The sequence below is a fragment of the Colobus angolensis genome, unplaced genomic scaffold (assembly GCF_000951035.1).
Source record: "Colobus angolensis palliatus isolate OR3802 unplaced genomic scaffold, Cang.pa_1.0 Scaffold24, whole genome shotgun sequence".
Lineage (NCBI taxonomy): Eukaryota > Metazoa > Chordata > Mammalia > Primates > Cercopithecidae > Colobus > Colobus angolensis.
In genome coordinates this window covers 13,970,072-13,983,666 of record NW_012115599.1, presented here as the reverse complement: position 1 = coordinate 13,983,666, position 13,595 = coordinate 13,970,072, and the positions used below count along the sequence as shown (strand labels likewise).

At 54.1% G+C, this 13,595-nt stretch overlaps 1 protein-coding gene across 2 annotated transcripts; it reads right to left on the bottom strand.

The window, feature by feature from the left end:
- Positions 1-4,731: 4,731 nt before the first annotated feature.
- On the bottom strand, positions 4,732-12,038 carry BAK1 (BCL2-antagonist/killer 1). Of its 2 annotated transcripts, none has more exons than XM_011945454.1 (6): positions 11,770-12,038; positions 9,342-9,442; positions 7,962-8,097; positions 7,469-7,612; positions 6,211-6,391; positions 4,732-6,084 (listed from the first exon to the last, which is right to left on the bottom strand). In XM_011945454.1, the coding sequence occupies exons 2-6, from the start codon at positions 9,409-9,411 to the stop codon at positions 5,980-5,982; spliced, it is 636 nt and encodes a 211-aa protein (XP_011800844.1). In that variant the 5' UTR covers positions 9,412-9,442; positions 11,770-12,038; the 3' UTR covers positions 4,732-5,979. The 2 variants fall into 2 exon arrangements, with proteins under 2 accessions (XP_011800844.1, XP_011800845.1); XM_011945455.1 differs by having other exon boundaries at positions 7,962-8,035; positions 11,770-12,021.
- Between the last annotated feature and the right edge of the window lie 1,557 nt (positions 12,039-13,595).

The following is a 13,595-nucleotide window of genomic DNA, read 5'->3' as shown; positions in this document are numbered from 1 at the left end:
AAAATACAAAAATTTAGCCAGGCGTGGTGGCGTAAGCCTGTAATCCCAGCTGGAGACTGAGGCAGGAGAATCGCTTGAACCCAGGAGGCAGAGGTTGCAGTGAACTGAGATCGCGCCACTGTACTCCAGCCTGGGCAACAGAGTGAGACTCCATCTCAAAAATAAATACATAAATACATAAACAAAGAAATAAAGACACTCACCCGTTCCACTAGGCATCACAACCAGGAGGATCCCCCATGCCCTTACTAGGCTAGCGCTCGGCTTTTAACCTGCCCACAGCCCTTCTCACACACAGCCTGGTAGTAGTGTTATTTAGGTACCAGCAAATCTGTTTTTCTGTTTTATTTTGTTTTGTTTTTTTCAAGCAGACATGGTAACCGTCATCTAAGTGCCTCTTGTACTCTGATTCACAGCTTCTAGATTTCAGACACCAGACCTGCCAAATTCATCTTACCTTTCCTCAGTATGGCCCACCTGAGACTCTAGCAAGAAAATATTCACACTCGCTGGGCGCAGTGGCTCAAGCCTGTAATCCCAGCACTTTGGGAGGCCGAGACAGGCAGATCACGCGGTCAGGAGATCGAGACCATCCTGGCTAACACGGTGAAACCCCGTCTCTACTAAAAAAATACAAAAAACTAACCGGGCGTGATGGCGGGCGCCTGTAGTCCCAGCTACTCGGGAGGCTGAGGCAGGAGAATGGCGTGAACCCAGGAGGCGGAGCTTGCAGTGAGCTGAGATCTGGCCACTGCACTCCAGCCTGGGCAACAGAGCGAGACTCCATCTCAAAAAAAAAAAAAAGAAAATATTCACACTCTTGAGGAAGCCTAACCTTCCACTGGAAATGAATTGGATAAGTTGCCCTCAGTGGAGTCAGAGGTCAGATCAGAGCAGGTCAGGTTAGAACATGAGAAGGTTGGTAAGCCCAGCCCCACACAGCCAACCATCACAAAAGTCTGTGCCATAAACTTCACAGAGTAGGTTCACCTCAAGGTTCAGTGGAGCCTTCAGTGTGTCCTTAGCCAAAGCTGTTTGGAAAAAATTGTGACATTGGACACCAGGAATGATTTCAAGATTGCAAAGGAAGAGCTGAGATAAATGGAGCTAAGAGATGTATTGATTCATACTTTGATTCCAACAACCGATGCCCACTCACATGTTACTCACCAGATGCCACATACACACTTAGCCACATGCACATTCACACTCTCACATGCATCCATTTGGTGCCTGCCCACATCCACTGCCAAATTCCATACTCCAGGTAAAGGGAGATTGTGTGGTTTCAGTCTCTTCAGCTAGGAAGTGGCTTTTCCTAGAAAAGTCCAGTTTTTGCCTGCTAGTCCATCACCTGATCTTGGTAATGGGGGTGGGGTGCCCCTTCACTGGATCACTCAGACAATATGCCAGGGATCTGCTTCAATAGGCCAGATCATTACTTTTTGTTCTCTCTCTCTACCTTTTTCTACCTTTTTTTTTGAGACAGAGTTTTGCTCTTGTGGCCCAGGCTGGAGTGCAATGGCACGATCTCAGCTCACTGCAACCTCCACCTCCCAAGTTCAAGCGATTCTCCTGCCTCAGCCTCCCGAGTAGGGAATTAGAGGCATGCACCACCATGCCCGGCTAATTTCTTGTATTTTTAGTAGAGAGGGGGTTTCTCTATGTTGGTCAGGCTGATCTCAAACTCCTGACCTCAGGTGATCTGCCTGCCTCGGCCTCCCAAAGTGCTGGGATTACAGGCGTAAGTTACCACGCCCAGACTTTTTTTTTTTTTTGAGATGGAGTCTCACTCTGTTGTTCAGGCCGGAGGGCAGTGGTGCGATCTCAGGTCACTGCAAGCTCCGTCTCCCAGGTTCAAGTGATTCTCCTGCCTCAGCCTCCCGAGCAGCTGGAATTACATACAGGTGCCCGCCATTGCCCAGCTAATCTTTGTATTTTTAGTAGAGATGGGGTTTCACCATGTTGGCCAGGTTGGTCTCAAACTCCTGACCTCGTGAGCTGCCCGCCTTGGCCTCCCAAAGTGCTGGGATTACAGGCATGAGCCACCGTGCCTGGCCTGTTGTATTATTATCTAGTGAACTGAATCCCCTTTCCTCACATCTTACTTTTATATCCTAGGAGTCCAGTGTTCACTTTTAACGTGTCCAGCAACTGCTCAACACACCCCAGGAGAAGCTGGGTTTTGCTGATTCTGGTTCCTGACCTTTGGGCACCTCCAGCAACCTTTAATAACTCCCTTCTCTCTCTCTCTCTCTACACACACACACACACACACACACACATGCATGCACACATACACACACACACACAAAATCATGATTATCTTTATCTGTTCAGCTCAGATAGAATTAAATCCACATTTGGGCCGGGCACAGTGGATCACGCCTGTAATCCTAGAACTTTGGGAGGCCAAGGTGGGCAGATCACGAGGTCAGGAGTTCGAGACCAGCCTGGTCAGAATGGTGAAACACTAAAAATACAAAAAAAAAAAAAAATTAGCCTGGCATGGTGGCACGTGCCTGCAGTCCCAACTACTCGGGAAGCTAAGGGAGGAGAATCGCTTGAACCTGGGAGGCAGAGGTTGTAGTGAGCCAAGATCACGCCACTGCACTCCAGCCTAGGCGACAGAGCAAGACTCCGTCTCAAAAAAAAAAAAAAAAAAAGAATTAAATCCACATTTTACAAGCATCCTACAAAATGGGACCTCCCCATCTGAAGTGCATACAACTGGAGCAGGAGGGGCACATTTTTGTCACAGGTGAAAAAAAACAAAACAAAAATGAAAAAAACAAAACAAAAACAAAAAAAAACAAAACTAGTGGATATGGTGGTTTAAGTTTAATTAATAAATGTGAATTTATTTTAATGCATTCAGGTGACTATGTCATAATAATTTGTTCAATATACTGAGTGATTTTAGGCTAAGGAAGGATTTTTTCAAATGAAAGGGTTTGGATGGACACTCGGTGACTCTCTAATATATACTCTTCAGAGGAGGTAAAAACAAATACGTGAAGGTAAAGCGGCAGGATGGGGGTGGGGAGAATGTGAGGCTGTTGTGTGCAAGGAAGGGCGGGTATCCATACTGAAACTGCAGAACTAAGCAGGTGACAGCTGCACACCGCTCCTTTCCCTGGCGGGGCTGCTCCAGCTCAGTGACATCACAGACTGTGACGAACCCAGACGTATTTGGTGGAAACCAAGCCAGAATCTCAGAAGCAGCGCACAATTTGAGTGGAAATGAGTTATTTTGGTTTATCTTCCCTAATACCCGCACAGCCCCTACACTCTCGTTATCCTCGCAGCCCCTGGCTGACCGTGTCCGACCTAACTTCTCACCCCCTGGTTTCAGAACATCCTGGCAGCGGAATAGAGGGCGTTGGGGGGCGGGGCAGGCCAAAACTTTTTGGGCTGCCCCACCCATGCCTTTCCGGTTAGCGTTGCAACTCCTTAGACGAGTAGGCTAACCACAGCCCACCCGCCTTTCTTCCAGCGATGCAACGATCTGTTCGCCGGTCAATGCTACAAAATGTTCAAAGTCCAGAGGCTGGAGGGGGTGGCCCCGGAGGCCCCGCCCAAAGAAGGGCACGCTTGCGTGCTCGCGGCGGAGGCCATCTTGGACTCGGGCAACCGCCAACCTCTAGACTCTATGGCATCGGTCGGGGGCGGAGGCGACCCTGCACTGTGGGCCCCCTAAACCTGTGCTCGCAAGCCCCACGTTGTCCTCCTGCCTCCACGTAAAACTCGAGCCAGTATCCTGGTGGCAAGTCTTCACTCCTTGGGTGACTGAGAAAGCACCCGTTTCCTTTTCTGTAAATAGTAGTTTGAGCACCCCTACTACCGTCTCCATACCTATTATTTGGGCAGATGATGAACTCTCAGCATAAAGCTTGGCACACAGTACGTGTTCTATAAATGTTGTCTGTGAGCTTTTCCTGTACACTGCGGGGTGCCTGGTAGCAACCACCTTCCAACCACCACTGCCTGCAGCACCGCCTTTTCCCTTTTCCAAGATCGCGTCTGTACTAGACTCGATCCTTGTGGAGGGAAAAGGGGCTTGGCAAGCCCTCCCCAGAAGGGTGAAAGTGAAGCTCACGAGTTCTCTTGGACTTGCATGTGACCGTTCTGGAAGGGCATCAGAAACACAGACCAGGGTGCCCAGGACTGGAGAAACTGTAGATTTTGGAACATTTCAACGCCCCCATGCTTGTTATTTTTATCACCCCTGGCTGCGTCCCCATAGGGACTCCCAAGCAGCATAAAACTAGAATGAAAGCCCTGCGTGTGTGCCGACTGTGGAGACATCATGAAGGGGGAGCTGGGACATTGTGTCCCAAGCAGAGCTAAATGTGGGGGAGAAGGGCCTTTTGGACCAGCGTGGGTGGTAGCCCCAGGCTGGGAGAAGAATTCAGCCCAGGTCTGAGGTGGCCTGTGCAGATATGTGCAGCTGCTCCACCAGCTCCGTAGCTAAAGGATCTTCCAGATTCCCTAAAGGGTGGGAAACTGCATAAAACCCCAAGAGATGAGGGAAGTGCATGGGGAGAGGCCGAGGCCTTCCATCGGGCTGGGGGCTGCAGAACCATACTCAGACCTCTATGGGATTCTGGGGGCCTAGTGTGAGGTTTTATTCAGTAATAAGCCAGAAGCGTGCCAGGCACGCACAGGTTCCCACAGTCTGGCCTGATGGAAAGAGGGGTAGCAGAGAATACAGAAACTACTAAGTCAGGGTGAGGGGATTGCACAGTTTATTTCCAAACACTCAGAGGATAGGGGGTGGCCTATGGGCTCCATCTGCCTCCCCTCCCTGCATTTGGCTGAATCAAGAACTTCTCCTCGCTCTCCCACAAGATCCTAGGCTGTGCCCAATAGAGAAGGCACTCTCAGCCCCACCCTGAGGAGAGACCTAAACAGGTGAGGAGCATGGAGGGTGGGGGGACAGAGTTCAAGTATTCACAGTTCCCCCATCTACACCCCTGGATTCCACTGTGCCGGAGCCATGAGGGAGGATCCCACCTCTGGGATTCCTAGTGGTGTTGATAGTCCTCCCGCTTAGAACCCTCTAGATGAACTCCCTACTCCTTTTCCCTGAAATAACAAACCAAGTCCTAAGCCCTGTAGTCTGGGCAAGAAGGGGCCTTAGCAGGCCACTCACCCAAGGCCCCCAGGGATGGGGGTGAGGTCCTTCACCTGTAGTGAATGGGTTGGGACAAGTGTCTATAAGGCGAGAGGAAGGGAGAGAACTGAGAGGACCTTGGGAGGCAGGCTTGGAGGCTTCTGACACCTAAGTTCAGACAGCTCTGGTCTGCGACTCCACCCCACCCCACACCCCAAGCCCAGAATCCCTGAGAGTCCAACTGCAAAGGCAGTATGGCCGGAGGGAGGAATGGGAGCAGGGGGAGAGTTGGGCAGGACCTTGGCCCCCCTCTCCTAGTAGGTCCTGCTCCTGGGACACACGATGCTTAGGGAGGGCCAGGACCAGGCTCAAGTCCCAGTCCCAGCTCTTAGGCTCTGATCTTCCATAATAGCTGAATCCTGGGAACATAGGGTATACCCACCAACCCCCATACCCCAGACGTCCTGGCCTCAGGTAGAATGGTGGGAATAGGCTCTCACAGGGTATTATAAAAAGCTAAAACCATTAAACACTTTCTGGGGAGGAGTGGCTCCCAGTCTCTTGCCTCCCCAAGTTATCAGTCTCTCCAGCTCCTAGCAGACAGGGCTGAGGAGGTCCCAGAGAGCCGAGGGAGGAGGCCACAGCCCCTGGGCCCAGAGAGGGCCCACTAGCACCATGCAACATTGAGGCACCTCTGCAGCCTGACTGGCCCCCACACAGGAGCCCTCCAAAGCTGGAGTACACACTTGCTAAAGCTTCTGTACTCTTGAAGGGGGACCCCTGCAAGGGAGCGGAGAAGGCAAAAACTTGGCTTAAGTCCAGGCAGGAGTCTGAGCTGGGACCCCAAAGGGCACCCTTGGGAGTCATGATTTGAAGAATCTTCGTACCACAAACTGGCCCAACAGAACCACACCCAGAACCACCAGCACGTTCAGGATGGGACCATTGCCCAAGTTCAGGGCTGCCACCTGCCGGGAGAAACAAGGTGGTCACAGAGAGGCTGGCAGAAAATACAGGCACCCAGGGAAGGGGCGGGGCCTGGGAGAGGGGCAGCCCCAATAGCAGGGAGGACATTGCAATCCTTGGATACTCACCCAGCCACCCCTCTGTGCAATCCACCGGGCAATGCAGTGATGCAGCATGAAGTCCACCACGAAGCGGGTCACCTGGCCCAGGAAGCCAGTCAGGCCGCGCTGGTAGACGTGTAGGGCCAGACGGTAGCCGAAGCCCAGAAGAGCCACCACACGGCCCCAGTTGATGCCACTCTCAAACAGGCTGTGGGCAGAGCATCCCATACTGTTGGTGGAGAGTCCCCAGGAAGCCCTCCAGCCTGCCTGGCCTCTCCCACCCCTCTCCCAGCTGGAAAACTAAATAGCTTAGTGTGAATTAAGGCCACAGAGGCTGCCCCAGCCTGGCCTGTATTTGGGAACAACCTGGGTCTCTGCGAAAGGAGAAAGCTCAGGGCCAGATGAGCTGGATACCACTGCTGGGGTGTACACTCAGGTGCAATGGGGCACAGAGAGGGTGGAGGACAGAGCGAGTGGATGGAATCAGCAGGGAGATTACCTGTGGGTGTTGCTGCTGGCCTGGCAGCCCGAGAGACAGCAGAGAGAAAAGGACAGAAAAGATTAGGGTAGTTCCTGTCTTCACAGTGGTATGAAGGCTGGCCTCTAAGTTCACGGGCTGGATATTTCAGCTCTGCGCACTAATTCTAAAATCCATCACTCCTACCTTCACCTCCTGCTTCAGTCTACCCCGACACTGACCTCCCTAACTCTGGTGGTAGCAATGGCTAACACTTTGTAAGGAGGACACTGATCTAAGCATCTTTTCCCTATTTTACAAACCAGGAGACTAAGGACTAGGAAGTTTCACAAAGGCAGAAGGGGCAAAGCTTGGATTTACACACAAATATTTGGTGTCTTTAACCACTTGGATGCCAGATTATAGCAACTAGGAGCCATTTCTAGGACCTGGCAGAGGTTAGCACCCTTACCATCTTCAGTGTGATATGTGGTTTCAAATTGGAACCATGAAGGATAGCTGTGTCCCAGCTGGGCCGGGGAGCTGTGGGCGACATCCCCGCCTCAGGCCCCCTCTAGAGTCCTGATCTAACCAGTCAAGTCCTTGGAGTCAGAGATCAAAAAAGCTGTGAGCTAATGCCCACAAGACGAGTCTGGGACCCCAAGAGAGAAAAATAGGGGGCTGAGACCACATGTGAGTTCACAGCAGACACTGGACACTGACAGAAGGCATCTCCCCATGCCAGGAGCGCATCATGCAGGCAGGGTATGGTCTGGTTGTGACAGGACACAGGAGTGACTGGAGCCGGCAGGGAGGTGGCTGGGGTACCTGGAGGCAATCTTGGTGAAGTACTCATAGGCGTTCTCTGCCGTGGGCTGCAGGTGCTGCAGCATGGTCTGGAACTCTGAGTCATAGCGTCGGTTGATGTCGTCCCCGATGATGGCGAGCTGCCGTCCCACCTGCCCCATGGTGCTGTAGGAGCAGGAGGCAGGCAGGTGAGCGGGTCACCAGGCAGTCAGGGCCAGGCCTTGGCTCATGGCAGAGGGGTTCTGCCTGAGTTGTCCATGGCCCTGTGCACCCCTCTTGGAGGTCCCCGACAATGTTCTAAGACATGAGTGTTGGCCTCCGGGACAAGGGGCAGGCATGGGTTAAAAAGGATACAAGGTCCTGGATGGGGGTGGGAGCCCAACATAAAACAGGAGCGACCATGAGAGAAGGACAAGACCCCCCAGGTCTCCCCAGCTCGCAGGACCTGCACGGAGACTGTGCGAGCCACTGCCTCCCTGAAGATGTCCTTGTGGGCCCAGCGGTTGTAACTTACCTGCTAGGTTGCAGGGGCAAGGTGACCATCTCTGGGTCGGCAGGGGCAGCCGCCCCTTCAGCCTCCTGTTCCTGCTGATGGCGGTAAAAAACGTAGCTGCGGAAAACCTCCTCTGTGTCCCGGGCTACCTGCTCCTCTGAGAATCAAAGCTGGGAGTCAGGGAGAGAGGGCCGAACCCTGGCAGCCCCATGCCTTATAGGGGGGTTCGCTCTTCCTAAGGCCATAGCTGTCCTCACCCATGGAAAGAAATATCCCGGACGGGCACGGTGGCTCACACCTATAATCCCAGCACTTTGGGAGGCCGAGGCGGGCAGATCACCTGAGGTCGGTCGGGAGTTCAAGACCAGCCTGACCAACATGGAGAAACCCGTCTCTACTAAAAATACAAAATTAGCCGGGCGTGGTGGCACATGCCTGTAATACCAGCTACTCAAGAGGCTGAGGCAGGAGAATCACTGGAACCCAGGAGGCGGAGGTTGCAGCGAGCCAAGATCGCGCCACTGCACTCTAGCCTAGGCAATAAGAGCGAAACTCTGTCTCAAAAAAAAAAAAAGAAATATCCCTACTTCAGCGCCTTAGCCGCCCCTATAACTTATGCTGTGTGGAGAGTTGTTCCAGCACTTGCATTGGGTCCTCACAGTAGCCCTGGGAGCAGGCAATCCCCAGATTGCAGGGGGAAAATGGCACAGGGTGTCTAACATGTGCAAGGTCATACAGCCAGAACAAGCTGGGGAGCTGGGACAGTCCCGGGCATTTGGGCTCTTGAGTCTACGTTAGTACATCTCAGCTCTGCAGGCCTTTGTGTGCAGGGAAATGTGGGAAACAAAATCTGAAATTGTAGCCTCAACCCAGAAGAGTGACACAGGGAGACAGTGACAGACCCGGGACCTGATTCCCAAGTCCAGGGAACAGCCCGCCGTGGGGTGTGAGCTGGGGCTTCCCTGGCTGTCCCCTGGGAAGAAGGAAGGAGGGCAGCCATCTTACTTCCTCCCCAAGTCACAATAATTGCGTTCCCTGTTGAGCAGACCTGACTGGGTGATTGGCCAGCTTACTTCCTTATTTCTCCAGCTGGAGGGATAGGGCAGCCAGACCTCACTCTACTTCCTGCCTCCCTCACCCCTGACCCCGCCCTCTGCTCCGGTGGCACTGTGCCCACCTTACACTCACTTCCTGGCCTCTCCCAACCTCCAGGCCCTCCCCAGTCCAGACTCCTCCCCCTCCCGGGCTTAACCTTGACAGCAGCTCCAGCCTCTGAGCCCGTGGGTTCCCACCCACAGTGGGTGAACCAAGGTGAAGGAGCCTGCCTCTGAGTCCTGCTCCTTCCATCCTCATGACAGCACTCATGGTTATGGGATAGGTGAGGGGCAGGAAGACCCTTACCAGAAGCAGAGGGCAGGGCAGGCTCTCCGCATTCCTGCCTGGGAGGACCTGGGCCTTGTCCCGAAGCCATTTTTCAGGTCTCAGTGGAGGACGGGGTCAGCCTGCGGGGATGGGTGAGAAAAAGCAGAGATGGGGGTGAGCATGGACCTGTGACTGGGGACCCCAGACAGGTTGCCATGTCCACATAGGAGAGAGGATCCCCCATTCCCAGAAAGGCCCTCAGTCCTCTGGGACTTTGGCCAGGCTGGTCTCAAACTCCTGACCCGTGAGTCTGCCTCGGCTTTCCAAAGTGCTGGGATTACAGGTGTGAGCCACTGTGTCTGGCTTCCTCTGGGACTTTTTATTCTCACTCCGGCGTGGGTCCCAGTGAAGTCTGCTGGGAGGAAACAACTTCTGAGCACTTCACTGTGACCCTTGGAGGGAGACAGGGGAAGAAGGTGAGGCAGCCAAGGGCAGACTGAGGTATCTGCACCCGCGAGGAGAGTGTGGCTGCAGCAGTGCCCGCTGGCTCTCAAGTTCATGCCACTCCTTGGGCAAGAGCCTGGGGGTTTTTAGCTGTTCCTGGGGCTTCCTGCAGCCCACCCAGCACATGCTTATTGTAAGCGAGCTCCTGCCCAGCCAATGGCCCATGAAGGCTGCCCTCAGAGGCCCTACTTCCCTCTGGCTGGTCACAACACACCTGTTTTTTAACTCTGGGCTGTTAGCCGCAAACATTTCCTGAGAGCCTAAGATATACTCTCCCACTTAGGAGCACTCTGGGTGTTGAACATTGAAAACTCACATGAACCCAGCAGGGTGAGCACCATCATACCCACTTTGCAGGCTGGAAAAGTGAGGCATAAAGAGTTGAGTGCCCGAGGTCACATCGTTAGTCACGGAAAGTCGGGTTGTTTGTCTGAATCTCCATGAGTCCATGTACTCAACAAGCATTTAAGATTTCTCCTTGTTTGTGGACCTCAGAGGGTGTCCCTTCTCAGGGCAACTTTCCCTGTTTACCTCCTGCCTGTGCCTTCCTCACCCCTGCCTTGCAGTGGCCGGAGGGAGCCCTCAGGATCAGGGCCTTCTTCGAAGCCCCACAACCTGCCTCATATTCCCACCACACACCTGGTCTTCTGTCCCCAGCCAACTTTCCTCTTTGCCTGGTCCTGACCGCAGCACCAACGTGCTTTGACCCCTCATCAGGGCGAGTTTCCTGGATGTCAGCTGTTTCACTTTCAGTTTGCACCCCTCCCAGAGCCCCATTTCCCCAGGCACCCTCCAGCCCTCAGAAGGAAAGCGCCGTCCTCCTATCTCAGAGGGAGGGGCTGTGCAGCCCCACCCACACCGCCCAGGGCCTGGGACCTTCGCCCACCCTCCTTCTGCTAGGCCTGGGAGTGTTTTCGAAAGTGTCCCAAGAGCTCTTGAGAAGGGGTGGAGGAGGCTGGACCACCTGTGCCCTCACCCAGCTCCCCACTTCTCCTTGCTCTGCCGGACACGGACAGGGCGAAGGCAGACCCTCCTCGCCTCCATCTCTAGGGGCGAGGCCTTGTTAAAACACAACTTTGCAGCTGGGCACAGTGGCCCACGAGGTCAGGAGTTCAAGACCAGCCTGGCCAACATACTGAAACCCTGTCTCTACTAAAAATACAAAAATTAGCTGGGCGTGGTGGTGCACGCCTGTAGTCCCAACTACTCGGGAGGCTGAGGCAGGAGAATCGCTTGAACCTGGGAGGCGGCGGTTGCAGTGAGCCGAAATCGCGCCACTGCACTCGACCCTGTCTCAAAAAACAAAAAGTAAAACCCCCACCCCCCCGTAGCTCATTAAATAAGATGGCCTTCCTTCTTCCCCAGTCTCCAGAACCCGGCACCCTCAGGACAGTAGGGCCAGAGGATGCTGACGGCACCCCCAACTCCCTCTACCAACAACCCAGGCTCCTGAGGGGAGCAGGTAGAGCCTCAGGACACCCCCCAAGGCCGGCAACCTATGCTGACTCAGGCCTAGCTCTGCCCCCCAATCCAAGTGGCCTAAATTCCCGGTGAGGGGAGCCACCCCCGACTTCCTGGGCTTGCTGGGCCCCAGTGAATGTTCCCCAGGGATACATGCCTGACCAGGCCCTGGACCCAGTCTAGGGATGTTGGGCAGCAGGAAGCGCTGAGAAAGTTCTCTCTCTGCCCTTGACCTTGGCTCTGACCTCCACTCCCATCTCCCAGACTGTTAAAGGACCCAGTTCTCACAGTTCTCCGGCATCCAGGGCTGCGGCAAGAGGGGAAGCTGGAGGGGCAGCCAGAAGTAGGCTTGGCACGATCAGGTCCCCAGCCGGGGCGGCGGACCTGCCCAGGCAAGCCTTGAGCTTCCCCTTCCCCACCCGGCTCCCAGCGGGCTCCCTGCCCCACCCTGGGGCTGGGGCTGCTGAGATCTGGGAGGACGGGCAGGACCCTTCCAGCTTACCTGTCGGGATCCTGGCCCAACCCGGGTAGCTCAGCAGGGCAGAGATGGAGGTCCCGAGGGGCTGGCGGCTGCTGCTCCCAGGGGCTGAGTGGGAGCCTGGCTTCCAGGAACAGGCGTCAGTGCATTCCTGGCATCTGGATGTAGCCTTTGCTAGTCCCTGTGCGGCCTGAGGGACCCGCGAAACTCCAGTGATCATAGAGGTGCCAGCGGCAACCGGCTCCAATCAGCTCCCTCTAGAGGAAGTTGCTCTGTGGCCACCGGATGCAGACGCACAGGCCTGCAGCCCGGAGGGGTGATCTGGGTGGGCCAGGCCCAGGAGCAGCTCCCGCCCACTTTCCCCACCCCACCTCCCAGCCAGGCAGAGCGGCTGTCAGTGGCCCACTGCTTTTCCCATCCCTGATTCTCAATCCTTGTCTTTGATCTTCTCCCCCATCTCTACATCAATGAATACCAATAAAAAACCCAGGGTGAGAAGTTTCTTAAGCACTGCTGCATGCCTGGCACTTTAGCAACTATTGTCTGGGTGGATCTTCTCAACAACTGTTGTAAGTGAGTGCTGTTGACAATACCCGTTCAGATGAACAAACAGAGGCTCAGCTGGTTTAAGGTGCTCTCTAAAGGTCACTGAGCTGGGTTAATAATCAGTTCTGGGCCGGGCGTGGTGGCTCATGCCTGTAATCCCAGCACTTTGGGAGGCTGAGGCGGGCGGATCAGCCTCAGCTGTCAAGAGATCGAGACCATTCTGGCTAACAAAATCAGCTGGGTGTGGTGGGTGGGCGCCGGTAATCCCAGCTACTTAGAAGGCTGAGGCAGGAGAATCGCTTGAACCCGGGAGGCGGAGGTTGCAGTGAGCCAGGATCGCACCATTGCACTCTAGCCCGGGGGACGGTGCAAGACTCCATCTCAAAAAAAAAAAAAAAAAGTAATAATCAGTTCTGTAGTTGCGTTGGGAAATACTAATACTAAATTGAGATTCAACCTGCAATTCAGATCTGTGCACCATGCACCTTGGTGGTCTCTGGAGATTTGAAATCCTGAAGGTGATAGTCAAGTAAACGGAGATTAAAACTCCATAGAGGCCGGGCATGGTGGCTCACGCCTGTAATCCCAACGCTTTGGAAGGCCGAGGTGGGAGGATTACTTGACCCCAGGAGTTCAAGACCAGCCTGGGCAACAAAGTGAGACCATGTCTCTACAGAAAAAAAAATTAAAAACTAGCTGGGTATGGTGGTGCACACCTGTGCGTGTGGTGGTCTCAGCTACCTAGGAGACTGAGGCAGGAGGATCACCTGAGCTCAGGAAGTTGAGGCTGCAGTGAGCCATGTTTGCACCACTACATTCCAGCCTGGGCGACAGAGCAAGACCCTGTCTCAACAACAACAACAAAAAAGGCAGCCAGCTGCGGTGTGTCACGCCTATAATCCCATCACCCCTCCAGGCTGCCTATAATCCCATCCCAGCCATTTGGGAGGCCAAGGCAAGAGGATCGCTTGAGGCCAGGTGCAGGAGTTCCAGGCCAACCTGGGCAACAGCAATACCCTGCTTATATGGAAAAAAAAAAAAATTAGCAAAGCATGGTGGTGTATGCCTGTGGTCTCAACTACTGGGGAGGCTGAGGTGGGAGGATTGCTTGAGCCCAGGAGGTTGATGCTGCAGCGAGCTGTGATCGTACCAGGGCAACAGAGGGAGAGTTCTGTCTAAAAAAAAAAAAAAAAAAAAGGTCGGGCACAGTGGCTCACGCCTGTAATCCCAGCACTTTGGGAGCCCTAGGCAGGCAGATCACCTGAGGACAGGAGTTCAAGACCAGCCTGACCAACATGGAGAAA

Excerpts from the sequence above, each read along its gene's own strand:
- BAK1 (XM_011945454.1), bottom strand. The coding sequence starts at position 9,411 with ATGGCTTCGGGACAAGGCCCAGGTCCTCCCAGGCAGGAATGCGGAGAG. Across the intron at positions 7,613-7,961 it reads TTGCCCCTGCAACCTAGCAG|CACCATGGGGCAGGTGGGAC; the intron begins GTAAGTTACAAC and ends CTGCTCCTACAG. Across the intron at positions 6,085-6,210 it reads TTGCACAGAGGGGTGGCTGG|GTGGCAGCCCTGAACTTGGG; the intron begins GTGAGTATCCAA and ends TTCTCCCGGCAG.